This window comes from Phaethon aethereus (genome assembly GCF_964289735.1).
Source record: "Phaethon aethereus genome assembly, chromosome: 17".
Taxonomy (NCBI): Eukaryota; Metazoa; Chordata; class Aves; order Phaethontiformes; family Phaethontidae; genus Phaethon; species Phaethon aethereus.
In genome coordinates this window covers 6,294,837-6,308,733 of record NC_138593.1, presented here as the reverse complement: position 1 = coordinate 6,308,733, position 13,897 = coordinate 6,294,837, and the positions used below count along the sequence as shown (strand labels likewise).

The 13,897-nt window shown below is 39.2% G+C and overlaps 1 protein-coding gene across 1 annotated transcript in view; it reads right to left on the bottom strand.

The window, feature by feature from the left end:
- ADGRD1 (adhesion G protein-coupled receptor D1) overlaps window positions 1-13,897 on the bottom strand; it is a gene marked incomplete at both ends in the record, with an annotated part of 155,743 nt that overhangs the window by 14,990 nt on the left and 126,856 nt on the right. Inside the window, one exon of the mRNA XM_082007811.1 lies at window positions 13,052-13,143. Coding sequence (XP_081863937.1) covers window positions 13,052-13,143 — 92 coding nt within the window. The remainder of the gene's footprint in view (window positions 1-13,051; window positions 13,144-13,897) is intronic.

Sequence of the window (13,897 nt, the reverse complement as noted above, 5' to 3'; positions counted from 1 at the left end):
GAAAAACGTGGAAAATTAAAAGAAAAAAGAAAAGAACAAACCCTGATCCTTACAATAGTGAAAATTTATGGATGTCCTGAACACAAACAGTTCAATTCCCTATTTCTTACAGTGTTTGGTTCTTCCTTAAAAGCTGATTCTGGAGTTACTTTAAAGGAAGTAAGAGTGAGTGGGGAAAAAAAGACAAGAAAATATTACCCACTTCCACTTCAGGGTTTCTTTAATAGTCTCACAAAAGCAGATTGACTGGGAAGGCTGGAGGGATTAATCTGTTGTTTTAAAAGGAAAATAAATTGCAATGTTCTAATGGGTTGGTCTTTTTTATATAGTGTGCTATTATTAAGCATGGGTTTGTTTCCTGAGGTGGAACAGTCCTCTTGTTTTTTTCAGTTTGCACCTTACAGAGCAAGCACCCAAGAACAGAACAGCATTTTTTCTCACAACCGTACAAGAAAAACCATACAGGAGGATTTGGTTTTGTCCATATACAGTTAGCCATGAGCTAGTCCTGGTTTGAAAAAGGTTATGGTATTATTTCTGTTTCTAGACCAGACGAAGTTATCAAATAATTAACTGCCAAATATGACCATAAAGTTAGTTATAGGAGCAACGTATTAATAGGATAATCTAACCTTGGCTGCTCTGGACACTCTGCATATGTGAAAACAGATGTTCCTTCAGACTCCTCCCTTCTAACAGGGACCTAGTGCCTAGCTCTGTTGGACTCTGGAGAAGGAATTTGTTACGACAGCTTATTCCCAGAAAACCCATTACCTGTCTCTTCCAAGGACAAGGAAATGGAAATGTCCCAAAGGACTAGATCCTGCCTGTGGGTGCCAGATGGACCAGGCTAGATGTCATCTACCTCTTTTCTCCAACATTTGCACCTAATTATTTTTTCCACTACAGTCTCCATTGTTTTACCCATTTTCAAAGCTTACAGTATAGGACTTCTTCCATCTCACGACAGCTTTCTGTATAGACTATCGCGAGGTATGTTGTCAGTGTAAGGCACGGATCTACATTAGCCCAACATTTACTATTTTTAACTGGCTAAATCTCTGCAAGTCATCTTGAAACAATATACTGAAAATTAGTCTTATTGCTCTATTTACAGCCATCTGAATCTTTTTTATAGTTATTCTATCATGCGGTGAAAATCCTTCTTCTCCCGGCAGTAAACCAAGATGACAGACCCAGTGCTAATAACGAGGGATTGTCAAATTACAGAAGTTATGAAAAGGACCTCATAGTGTTCCCTTTTCCTTACATAACAGGAGATTTGAGGGAAGAATTCACGTGACTGGAATACTGATATGAAAGGGCACAGCTTGTTCAGAAAGGATATGCAGGGAAAAAGAAAGGGTACATCAAAAACATAGACCTGCTCGGAGAGCCAGAAACTATAGGCAGACAGACCTTTCAAAAATCTCAGTGTAAAAATAAAGGCAAAGGAAAGGGGAACAGTATGGCAGTATATACATATTTTGGCTTGCCAAACCAGGAGACTAGTACGGATAGGGCCTTTTTTTTCTCTAAACATCTCTTGTGTTGTCCAAAGCACAGGATTAGGTGTTAACATGGAGCTGGCTTCATTTAGTTGATGATAATGATAATGAAATACAGTTTATAAAACTGTTTTTTTAAGACAGTTTTTCATCAGTTTACCTCACTGCAGTCAGTGAGGTAACCCCTTTACAATTTTTTTTTCCTTACTCTGGGATGTCAAACCAGGAACATCATACATTAAAATTAGGAAGTAGCCCCTACTTTGTGCTCAGTGCTGGTGGATGCCTGAGCTGGAGCATCATATTGCAGTTTGAGTATCGGATTTCAGGAAAAGTGCGGTCCTCTGGAAAGACTCTGGAGGCAAGCAACAAAAATGGTTGGAAATCTAGAAAATGTGGCCTATTGAAAATGAGGCGGGTTTTGAATATGTAAGTTTGCAGGGAAAGAAAGAAACTGTTGTCAATGTCCACTGGAGAAGGACAGGCTCCTATCTGTCCTTTCTTAAACTGCCCTTGTAGAAATGTCAAGCTTTTTAAGAGAAGCCACTAGGAAAAAACTTCTGAGCTAGCTACACCCTGAAGAGACTTAAATTTCCATCACCAGAGGCTTTTACCAGTATAAGTGATTGTGTTTTACACCCAATCCAAGATGGTCAGGAGCAATTACAGAGCCAGTTACCACTGTTCAGCTGACCAGTGGCAATGGACTTGATAGCTTGGTAGTTCTGTACGCCTGGGAACACCCAGAGAAAGCGGCCTCACAGAGATGGGGTTTATGGGAAATCTGTAGGTTTGGCAAATATTTCTGGCTCCTAGCTTGAAGTCAGCAGGGCTCACAGTTTAATTTAGGATGACAAAGTAACAATAACATCAGCCCATACACAAAATTCCTCTGGAATAACATTCACCGCCCTGAGGAGCTGAACTCTGAAAATGATCTCTTGACCTAAACAGTCTCAGTGACCCTTCATTATGCAACGATATCAACAGAAAGATCGTTCTCCCATTTCCATGGCAACAGTACCGGTGAACAGCAAAGCTATCAAGGTCAGGCATATAAACTGAGAAAGAAAAGTAATTTTCTGTGAAATGGTTCATATGAGCTTTAACTGCAGTAGTGGCAAATAAATAGCCATACACTTGCTTGATCGCCTGTCTCAAATGTACATAAGGGAAAAAAAAGAATTGCTGAAGTACAGCTACAATCACACCGTCTTGCTCTCTCGTTTCTAAAAACTGCTAGTGGCTGCTGCTTCGGAGTATAACACAAACTGCAGGAAAGCATTCAGCTATGCAATGTTGTAATGTGAGAAACTTGATTTCTTATTAAGCTGGCATTAAAGAAGCCTGGCAACATATGGCTTTTATCGTGTTTATCGAAGCTAATGTCATAGCTGATGCTGTATTACTTGCAGAAAAGCCCAGTTAGAAAAATTGCAAAAAATATTTTCTAATTTGTCAAAATCAAAATGTTTTACTAACTGGTTTGATTCCTGCCGTCTCCAAAGGACCTGCTAGCAAATGGAAAATATGGAAAAATCTGCCTACTTCCCTACTAACCTCCCTACAACACCCTGGCTCTGTCGTGCCAAGGCTCCGGTCCCTCCTCTTTTCTGCCTCACCCCTTCGTGGTATCCATGAGGGCTCCAGGAGCAGAAGGGGTGCAGGCTGCCAGCCAGCTGTCTCGTGGGGTGCGGGACACCGCGGAGGCTGCTGGGGAGCTGCCACCGACGCCAGTGTTTGTGTCTGAGGCTCTTTTGGCTTTTTGGAACCATCTCAAGCCCTTTGCTTTAGTAATATGCTGCAGTGTTGGGTATGGTTGCTGTTCCACATACATTATGAAAATGAAAAGTACACTGTGGTCATTTATTTTTTTAATTTCTGAGCTGAGGATTTGCTAGTTCTCTTGTTCTGTACAGTGGGGTCAGACAAAAGCTCATGACTAGCTCCTCTATGCGGCTCCATGCTTATTTAGGTCTCTCTCATTGCTGCTTACTTTTTTGAACAAGTAATCTGAATCATAACTATCTCTGCTCACATCAGAACACCTAAGACTTCTTTGTTCTGTTACTGTATTTGGATGTTCCCTAGTTTTTTAATTTTTTTAAAATATTTATTAAATTAATTTTATATTTATTAAAACAAGGGAACTAATTTGGGAGGGTGGCTGGAGAAGGTACATGAGACTTACTGGGGATAACAAACACAGAGTTAAAGAACATGGCTCTTCATGGGATGATTACAGCACCTCACTTTGAAAGCCTCCTGGTGTTCTCGTGCTTTCAATTATCATCTGACTTAAATGCCTTTTTGATTATTTCTAATACTGTTCCAAAAGAAAAGTGCTTTTTATTCAGTTTCTTCAACTAAAATATGTGTTTCTGCCTCACGTCTTTTTCAGTTGAAAAGCATTGGGCATAATTTCCAATTTCTATTTCTAAAACACCTGTAACATATCTATAGTTAATGGCATTTTATTACTTACCTGAAGATAGTACCTAAAAGTTTAAAAGTGCTTTTGATCCTAAAATAGAACCTTTTCTTTATTGTAATTACCCATATTTTTCATTTATTTAATTTTATTTTGAGAGCGCATTGTCGGAAAAATATGTAAATCACACTTCGCTAAGAGCAGTGTCAGACTGGGTAGTGATTTACAAGGTTGCCTAGAGCTCTGCACAAGGTGCATGTTTAAATAAGCATTTACTTTATGCGATGGCATAACTATAATATTTGTCTAATTATTCTGCATAAAGCTGACATAGAGTTCTAGGATTATAAATGGGACCAAGGATAGAAATGCAGCAGTTCAAGCAAACTCTTGAAGTTATTGCTGTTCACACTGAATTGTACCATTTCATGATGAACGACCAGCATTTAATTGTTACTCTGGTACCAGGCATAAAGCTATGACTCATAAGACTGTCCTCCTCCTACTGGTATTTTCATGGCTTAAAATCAGATATTAAAAGATTGAAAACTAAAAACAATTAGGAAATTTTTAAAGCAAAGGAATGTGAACTTCGAAGTTCTTTTTCACTGTAGATTTTCAAAAGCTGACACTTTCTGTTGTTACAATTCTAAAGTAAAGACGACATGCTATTCTTTAGAAAACTTGGGGGCGGGGGGGCGTGACACCACACCTGTGTTGTTCCCATATGTCACACCATCATATCGCTAACAACATCTTTGACCCGACTCTGTGTATGCTGGCACATTGTATACTGTGAAAGACACATCAGGAATGATCCAGCCTTAAGCATGCGGCCAGCAGAGAGTTTTGTTCTCATTAAATGCTGCATAAATCCTGATTTGACCTAAGGAGACCTGTCTCAATGTAGTACACCTCCTGCAGAGAACAGCTTTCACCTGCAACAACTGCTCTTAGTGTCTATCAGGGACTGATAGGATGGAATCATGAGATTGATCCAACCATAGATCTATAAGCACAACGTAGCTTTCCAGACGTTGAAGATGAGAAATAGCTGAAGGGTGGCTTGCTTGGTATGGTCCCTTCTCTCATGCCCTTCCCTGCCATTACTGGTTCTGTTGTGCTCAGAGCACGGTTTCATCATAGGGATTTAATAACCAAGTTTTAATAAACCTCGTTCTGTCTGACATTCAGATACGAAAACAAACATGTCTAAGCATCTCTAGTGAAAAGTATTATATCCTTATACTCAAAATCTAGTACCTCTTAAATACCAAGTTTTTCTAGTATTATTTTGTACCTATATCATAGAATCATAGAACAGTTTGGGTTGGAAGGGACCTTTAAAGGTCATCTAGTCCAAGCGCCCTGCAAATGAGCAGGGACATCTTCAACTAGAAGTCTTACTGCCCTTCCTAATACAAGAATATGTTGTCTCTTACTGCCCTTCCTAACACAAGAAACAAACAGGCACACGAGTATCAGAGCTGCTTGTTGCTTTGGAGCCCACAATCAACAGGCCCTGATCACCTTGGAGCAATAAATCCTGTTGAAGGAGAAATGACAGATGGAAAACAGTTCCCACAAAGGTGGATTTTAGCTCAGAAGGAGGCAACCAAGAAAAAAAATAAGCTGTGGAAGGACTCACAATGTCGTCTTGTCCAGCTCAGCCACGAGACAGTTGTCACTCCTGTCACCAGAATTAGCCCTGACAGACATTAGTGCAACCACTTCTGAAAGCTGTTCAAAGATAGAAGCTTAGCAGCTCTCCAGGTAATCAACTCCAGTGCTTTGCAACTCCCCTCCCACTACTGGAAGCTTAAAGATACTTGATTTTTTTCATCAGTTTAAGCCTATTACTATTTGTCCCTTTTTCTCTGGTTTTGCAGAGTAGCCTCCTCTCTGCAGCTATGTTTTACATGCTTATAAGCTTTTATTACTCCTCCCAAAATGTGCCTGAAATGCACCTGAACAATCACGACACGGCCTGAAGCCTTTCTCCAGTGCTATGACTCTTCGCATCTGTGGTAACGAAAGCAGTACCATTACTGTCATTATGGTTCCTAAAAGATTAGCACTTCTTCATTAATACGCTCATTGGCAACGTTCAAACCCATGTATTTTTAGTCTAAAATTCTGAGTTTAATAAGGAGATACCCAAACTGCATTTGTACTTGTCATATTCAATGAACTAAACATTTAATTAGGTTGAAGACATTATAATTGGCAGCAGTACTTCAGCTCACTAATTGTCATTGCTTAATACTTTCATTTTAATTATTTCCTTTATTGCCAGTCAGCTCTCCTCCTTCCAAGAGTTTCCATGAGGTACATCACTCATACTGTTTGAAGCCATGTTCAGTGAACATGATTCCTTACACACAATTAGAAATTGTCAAGAAAAGGAATTGCTGAAAGCGGATTTGGCCTGCCACACTGCTCTTTCTAACCGACGGCTCTCCGTCGGCAAATGGGAGAAGCTCTTTTGTTTTTCAACAGAGCACACCGAAGCAGGAGCTCCATTTCTCTGAGGGTTTTACTGAAGCATCTACCACCCAGGAGGGCATAGAAAGGATTTTCTAGTGCTATGGATTTTGAATCCCCATAGACTTTAAGAAGGGTTTGCAGATTGTAACTTGCTCCTCACCCCTCTTGGAAGTACGTGGGGGTGGTGGGGGGGAGAAATTCTCTAATGGTATCATGAAAGGGTGGAATTTAATTATGGAGGGAGATTACAGTATCTCCTTTGGCAGCAGAGCTCTCATGAGAGCTTCAAGCAAGTGCTGTGATTGACAAGTACCTTCCATGAAAATGAACAGCTGCAAGTAATCCTTAAAAAGAGAAGTCTTGGGACATCAAATGACATGAAACAGGGATGGAATCACAAGAACAAAACGCAACAAATACACAGTATCTTACAGAATAATCCCTGATGTTAAAAGCACCAAAGCTGTGACCACTAACTTGGAGGTTTGGTATCTGAGACAAAAGGTGACTGGGCTGAAAGGCAGGCAGTACGTTTATAAACAAAATAAAATACTGGTGCAGAGTCGTGGCATGGAATGGATCACTGATTAAACGGATGAGCAACTTGCCACAGTGCATTCGGTGTGCTGCAGGGATATAATAGATGGCTTTGCAAAGTGCTTTGGAATGGCCAATTACACAGTTAAACCACACCGATGTCTGCAGCATCATGAGCTGTTGGAGGACAACTCTCTTGTATTTGTATCTGTCAAAGGGAAATCTTTCTGTATAGTTTATTTTTTTTTCAAATAACCAAAGGAAGGAATGGATTTGCATTAAACCTACATACTCTGTTTTCAGTTTCATCCAAAGTGCTTTATGCTGTATTCAAAAATGTGGAACACAACAGCTTACATGGCTTGCTTGCTGTGCTGAGCTTTACTTGAGGCCATTTTGCTCCCATGCACTGCAGCTACTGCCATTTGTTCCAATTTTTAGTCATTAATTTACCTAAACAGAAGAAATGTTTTTCTTCCACTCAATAGAGAACTAATAGGCTGTTTTATTATTTTACTGAGTGAGGATCAAGCTTTGAGGGATGAAGGAAATGAGTAAAATGAAAGAAAGAAATGGGGTAAAAAGCTAAGAAATATTTCTAATTTGTGGTAATTGCTTTCTCTGTGGATGATTATGATAGCTATTACTCCTGGTTCACCAGCTTCCAAAGTGTACACTTTATAAAAAAGATAGAGATTTTTCCAACTCATCGGACCATTTCAGAGCAAGCAGTGAGAAACTATTCAATAAGAGTTGGACTTGGCAATTTATTCAAGAAAAGTTAATGAATCTGTAGCTCTTCTGGACAATACAATGCAAAGTGAACTAGCTGGGAAAGCGCGGTGGTATGGCTCAGCTTTGGATCTTTGTTTCTAGACTAAAACTACTATTCCTGCAACAGAGATGTGCTTTGCGCTGCTTCTTCCTCTAGTACGATTAATATTAGTCTTAGTGCAGAACTAAGATCTTTGAATATTATATTTTACTTTAACTCTTGTAATCCCAAGAGCCAGGTAACTCATGTAATCAACTAACTGCCTGTGATAGACTTAATCAGGGAAGAGTTCTCCCCATGGGTAATGAAACGTGCACATTTCTAAAGCACTGTCACATTAGATAACTTTTCTCACTGTGACAGGGCAGTAACTTCCCAAGTAAACACAGCAATGAGACTTTGAAGGGGTAGAGCAGCAAGAAAAAACTATTTAGGTCCGAATAAGAGTTAATGAATGTATTGAGCAGAATTAAGACTATATGCAGCAGAAATAAGCAAGAAAGAGAGTTCAAATGGTTCATGACTCAGAAATGTAATCATGTGCCTTTTCAAGCACGTGAGCAATCCCATTAAACTAATCTGCTTTAATTGCATGAAGCTTAGAGAGACTACTCATATGCTTAAACTCAAACATATGATGAATTATTTCCCTAAAAGAGGGCCCAGTCAAGAAGAATGGATAATGCAAACAAATGTTGTATGTAGGCATTTAAATGTTTCTGGGTATTTGATTCAGCCTTCTAAACATTCTAAACTAAAACATTCAAATTAGCTTTTTGGTGGAAAATCTGTTCCCTGGATGCAAAACATTCTCAGAAAGCGGCATCTAAATTATTACACAAAGTATTTTGCTGAGAGTCAATAGCTAATCATCTAATAAAAGGTTCAAAATATAAGCAGTCACAACTAAGTGAAACAGCTCATATTCTGCACGTGTTCAATATGCATGAAAAAACAACACAAAAAGCATGTTCTTAAGTAAATTCAAGTATTAAATAGGAGCTGATAACAGTTTTTTGCTCAGCTCTTACCACTAAACTGGTCTTGCAGAATTGAAGTTTCAGATGCTAGAAAGGTGACTATTTTCAGTCACATACAAAAATTCCTACAACAGCCAAATACTTACTGCTCAGACTATCACAGGAGTCTATTTTACATTAATTAGCATATCTGATCATGTACTGATTAATTATTTGTATTCATTTTGCCTTAAATTATTGGGCATTTTGCAGTTTATGTATCATATAAACTTACTCTTTTATGCTGCTTCTTCAATTTATCCTATATTTTATTTTGGGAGTGCTATTATTATGTACTTTAAACAAGCAAAAAGACATGACCACACAAATATCCCTGAAATTAGAATAAAATGTTCAGCAAGATGCTGTCTGCTATCTCCATTGTGACAAGCAACATCTGAACCTCAAGAGGTCGATCAGCCCAAAATGAACTGCACTTTATTCTGGGCAAAATGTGAATGGGGAATATTAATAATAAATTAATTTTATGATAAAAAAGGAATTTTATTCACAACTTCCTTTTCTATTTTGGCCTTTAAAACATGAAGTTCAATGGACGCTGCCTTCAGAGCAGAGCACTGGCTCTCCCTGATGCGTATTCTATGCGTAGTTGCATTTGAGAGCACCCATTGCCATAAGGAAAATTAGGAACAATTACTCTCAGTAATTACATCAGTTTATTGCTGACTGTTGCCAAGAGAAACAAGCCTTGTTGGTAAGATCCACTTGCATTGCCAAGTAACTTAATCTTTAGGGAAACGAAATATGCTCCAGTACTAGCACTTCTCTAACAACAGATATCCTTTCTAACTGATATCATCATGGCTCATAACTGCATCTTTGTTCTGACGATTTCCTAAAGCAATCTCTGCTCAGTTGTGGTCGATGGCCTCAGAGGTGTGAGTTATCGCACCTGGTTTGAGACATGCACGAAGGTGGTATCTGAGTTCGAGCTGGGCAGTCGAGGCTTCCCTCAGTCCCTGGAGCGAAATCAGAACTCTAAAGGCAACTGCCTAAAACAAATGAGCTGGATTGCATGGCAGAAGCAGCCGTTTCTCCATCGACTGGGACTCCAGGTGGAGGTGTCAGCTTTCCTGGGCTCCAGAGTTCAGGGCCACGAATCCGGGTCAGGTGCGCTCCCATCCATGCTGCCAGCAGAAATGGAAGCCAGTCCATGTCACTGTGATTCAACTTTTCCTTTGGCAGCAAAGCCTGGGCAGAGCTGAGCCCGATGACGGGCCTGTCCCGTAAAACCTGTAGGCTGGGATTTTCAGACTACAACGGCCGTTCGTGTTTGAATTCAACAACAGCTGCAAGCGTGAGGCCTCTTAGTCAGGTGCTTAAAGGCAGATACAGACATTGGCCCGAGTCACCAAGGGAAGGCAAGCTGGCGCTGGCACCTCCCTCACGTTTCTGCCACAGGCACTTTCAGCGTTCTTCAGCCAGTTTTGCTGTGCCTTTCAGTTCATTATCACGTGTAAACTTAGAAACCCTGCTGTGTAAGTGCTATCATCCAAATTGTTGCAGACAGCAACTTACTGTTTCTCATTGTGCTTTCCACTTAAATTTCATTCCGGCTTGAAAAGACAGCACTAGAATCCCTCATTTTTTCCCTCTCAAGTTTATTGGATTGAGCAGGCTTCCCCTCCACAGCTCCTTGCACTACAGTTCTCGTTTTCTGTCTTTGGTTTTCTGAAACCATGAACACAGCCCTAAAAAACCACTTCTGCCTTATGTACCACTTCACTGCAGCAAAGAACTGCAACATGGCCACAAAGTACTTTCTTGTCTCGTCAAAATCACGTGCCATTTTAATTCAGCTGTGTTTCTAAGAAGTGCTTGATAAATTCATTCTAACATATTGCAGTTCCCCCATAGCTAATATCAAATGAACTGCACTACTCGGATGGATGCCTGACAGGCCCTTCATTTAAGGCTTATATTACACAAAGCATTTTGCAGTCTTCAGTGATTCTTCCCTAAGCCAAGTGAACTTGATGATTCAAAAACTACCTTGTAGTCCTTGCTGACAGCGACTTACAGAAACTACAGAGCTTATTGAGTTGTTCTGATTTCTCTGTGCTCTCTGTCACCGATTCGTTTTGCTGTGCTAATCCCCTCTCATGTATTAACAATCTCTAATCAAGATCTAGGATCCTTTAGTGGTTGGAGGCGTGTGGGTTTTTCACTATGAAAAACACTTCCCGTGCAGCTGTCAGAACAGAACCCTCTTTTTTGTTCTCTTCTTTATTGGAAAACGGTACCATGGACAGAATGATTTCACTACACATACAAACTTCTCACCTGTATAAGGAATACTGATGACGAGAAAATAAAACCCAGTGTTACAAAGGCCTTATATTTCTCTTCTTTCCAACAAGCCAGTTACTTTCTCCATGACATCCTCTGTACATGAAACTCTAATTCATCATACCTCACCACTATGTTGAATCAGGATATAAATACCCTCTAAGATCTGAGGACCCATTTCTGTAATGATACCTACAGAAAATGAGCTGTTCTGGATGTTCTGTTTACCTTCAATTATATATTATTGAATTAATTTAGTTCTATGAGGAAAGCTGTTCTATCAGAGCATATTTCTGCTTAACCAATAATTTAACGATTGAATGCCTCCAGGTGGATCTTCCCACTGATTATCATTTTTCTCCACCATCATCACTTTTGTTAGGTCAAATCCTAAAACTGTATTTTAAAAATTACTTGGCACAAGAAGCATCTCTTAGCCAGTATGTCTGGGAAGTCACATTTTCAGTACAGATCTCCACGATTCCAAGTCTACAGCTGATAATACTTGAACTAAGAACGTATACTCCTGCTTAAATGGATTTCATCTTATTCCCTGACCAACCATTCATGAATTGTTTTACTTATGCACACACACACATAGCTTTCTTTTAAAAAATTAATATATATTAGTGTGCAGGGTACAGTATGTATTGAATCAATTCTTTCTAACGTAAGTACGGAAATATCTAAGTACATAGAGCAATCTGTGTAGCTCCTCTTCTACTTGTGGAGGTTGTTCCTCCATTTTCATAATTCTAATAGTATATACAAATTGACATTCACAATATACACTTATTTGCTTCCTAAGGTTCTATATTTCCTGTGTATTTCTGAAGGTGATAAGGACTCAGCCAGCCCTGAAACAGTCATTTTAATTCTCAGTCTTTTACTACAATGTAATTATCTTATAGATTTGTGCAGATTTATTTACCTTATTTCTTTTCCTGTTGGATAAGTATACAATAACTAAACTAACTTCAATTAGGTAGCTGTCACCAACATTTAAAACTGAATGACATTTTTAAGATTACGTAAGTAATCCAAGCATAAAACTTATTCTTTGTGATACCATTTCAGAGCAGTGGCACCAAATCTTTATCATACAATAGCCTGTGACTCAGAAACATTAAACACAAACCATCATTGCATTTTTCTTCTACCTAAGTTACATGTTCCTTGAGTTATATACAGTGTCCTTTTTATATTTGGACTAAAGCATATTTAGGAGATACAAAATGGAATATTCATCATCTTACTTTAAACTGAGTATATTAAATTATCTTCTTAGCTACCCATACGTAATCCTATAGATTTTAGAAATAAGAATTTGTCCTTGTGTATTCAGCTGTAGCAATGTGTCCACCTTACTTTTCCCCTCTAGCCTTGCTAGTGCAGTATTTTAACGACAATACCCTCACAGAGAGGCCACCATCCCAAGAGGCTCAAGGCACCTTGATATAAAGACACACTTGAATTTAAGCCCACATTTAAATCCACTGTAAGTCTGTGTGCTTTGCAGTATCAAGAGAGTCTTAAAGATAAGCATATGCCTAAATATTATGCTGAACTGGGGCTAGAAACAAGGTTTATCCTCCAAAGGAGCAGAATAGTTGCAATATCCCAGTACAGATTAAGGATGCTCTGTGAGATTTATCTTTGAATATAGCAGGAATAGGAAAGTCTCCATTAATAAAAGGAAAAATCATGGATCAGCAAATGCTGGAGACTGTAATAAGGAGGAAAACACTTCAGCTCATGCTGAACTACAGGTTTCACCCTATGCACCATTCACCTTTTATAAAATATAGGTTAACTGTCTGCATTCAAGAGAACGATATGCTACCTTTAGCATTATTTGCTTTTTACTGAAGAGGAATGGTATCAGTGTTCTGGGAGAAGTCTATGATACATGTCTCTATGATATAACATTGCTAGTTTGAGATTATTAACTTGCTACAATGTAATTTGAATGAGAAAAACTTACTTGAAGGCATTGGCATCTCCGTGGACCTTATAGTTGTCTGCACTGATTCTTGAGATGACTCTTGTGACAGCAATGAGAATACCGATATTGACCTGAAGAAGAAGGAGGAACAAGACTTGGTCAGGAAGGTATTGGCTGTATCAGAGGTGCAAACTGCCCTAGGAGTGTACTGTACAAATACAACAGAAAATAGGAACTTTACTTGTTCTATTTATTTGGCAAAAGCAGTTTCCAATTTCGGACTGGTACAGTTTGACACTTGTGTCAATGGATTTCCCTCCCCCCACAGTGGGTAGTTCTTGCTTGTGCTTTCTTTCCTTCAGGAACAGTCCTTGTCTGTTCAGGATAAGGCTGGATTGATACATTGCTTCACAGCTAAAGAAGCGTTGAGGATCCCTACTGTACAAATAAATACCCTAATAATCTGCTACCAGCTGACAATTTAGACAAGAACATGCGAAGGGGGGGCATGTGTCTGCATGCTCTTTGTTTTTGTGCTTGCATGTGCACAGATTTCAGAAAGCACCTTTCTCGCTAGACTTCACAGTGTGCAATTCCTGTTTCTTACCAAAGTTTGCTTGCAATTTAAGCACAAGATTATTTTAAAACAGCAATGAAGAAAATATGTTAAGCCTGAACTCGGCTCTTCAAAAGCCCTGCTCCTTTTGATGTCGGGCCCAGGAGAAACATCAATAAAATGAAAAGAACTCCCATGAGAAAAGTAGGAAATCTTGAGAAGAGTAATGTCTAACAAAAGAGAGTTTGCTCTGGAGTCACAGGTGAAGAAGGAAGGAAATCTTTATCATTTAAAGGAAATGTGGGACTGTCTTGCTGTGCAAAGACTTT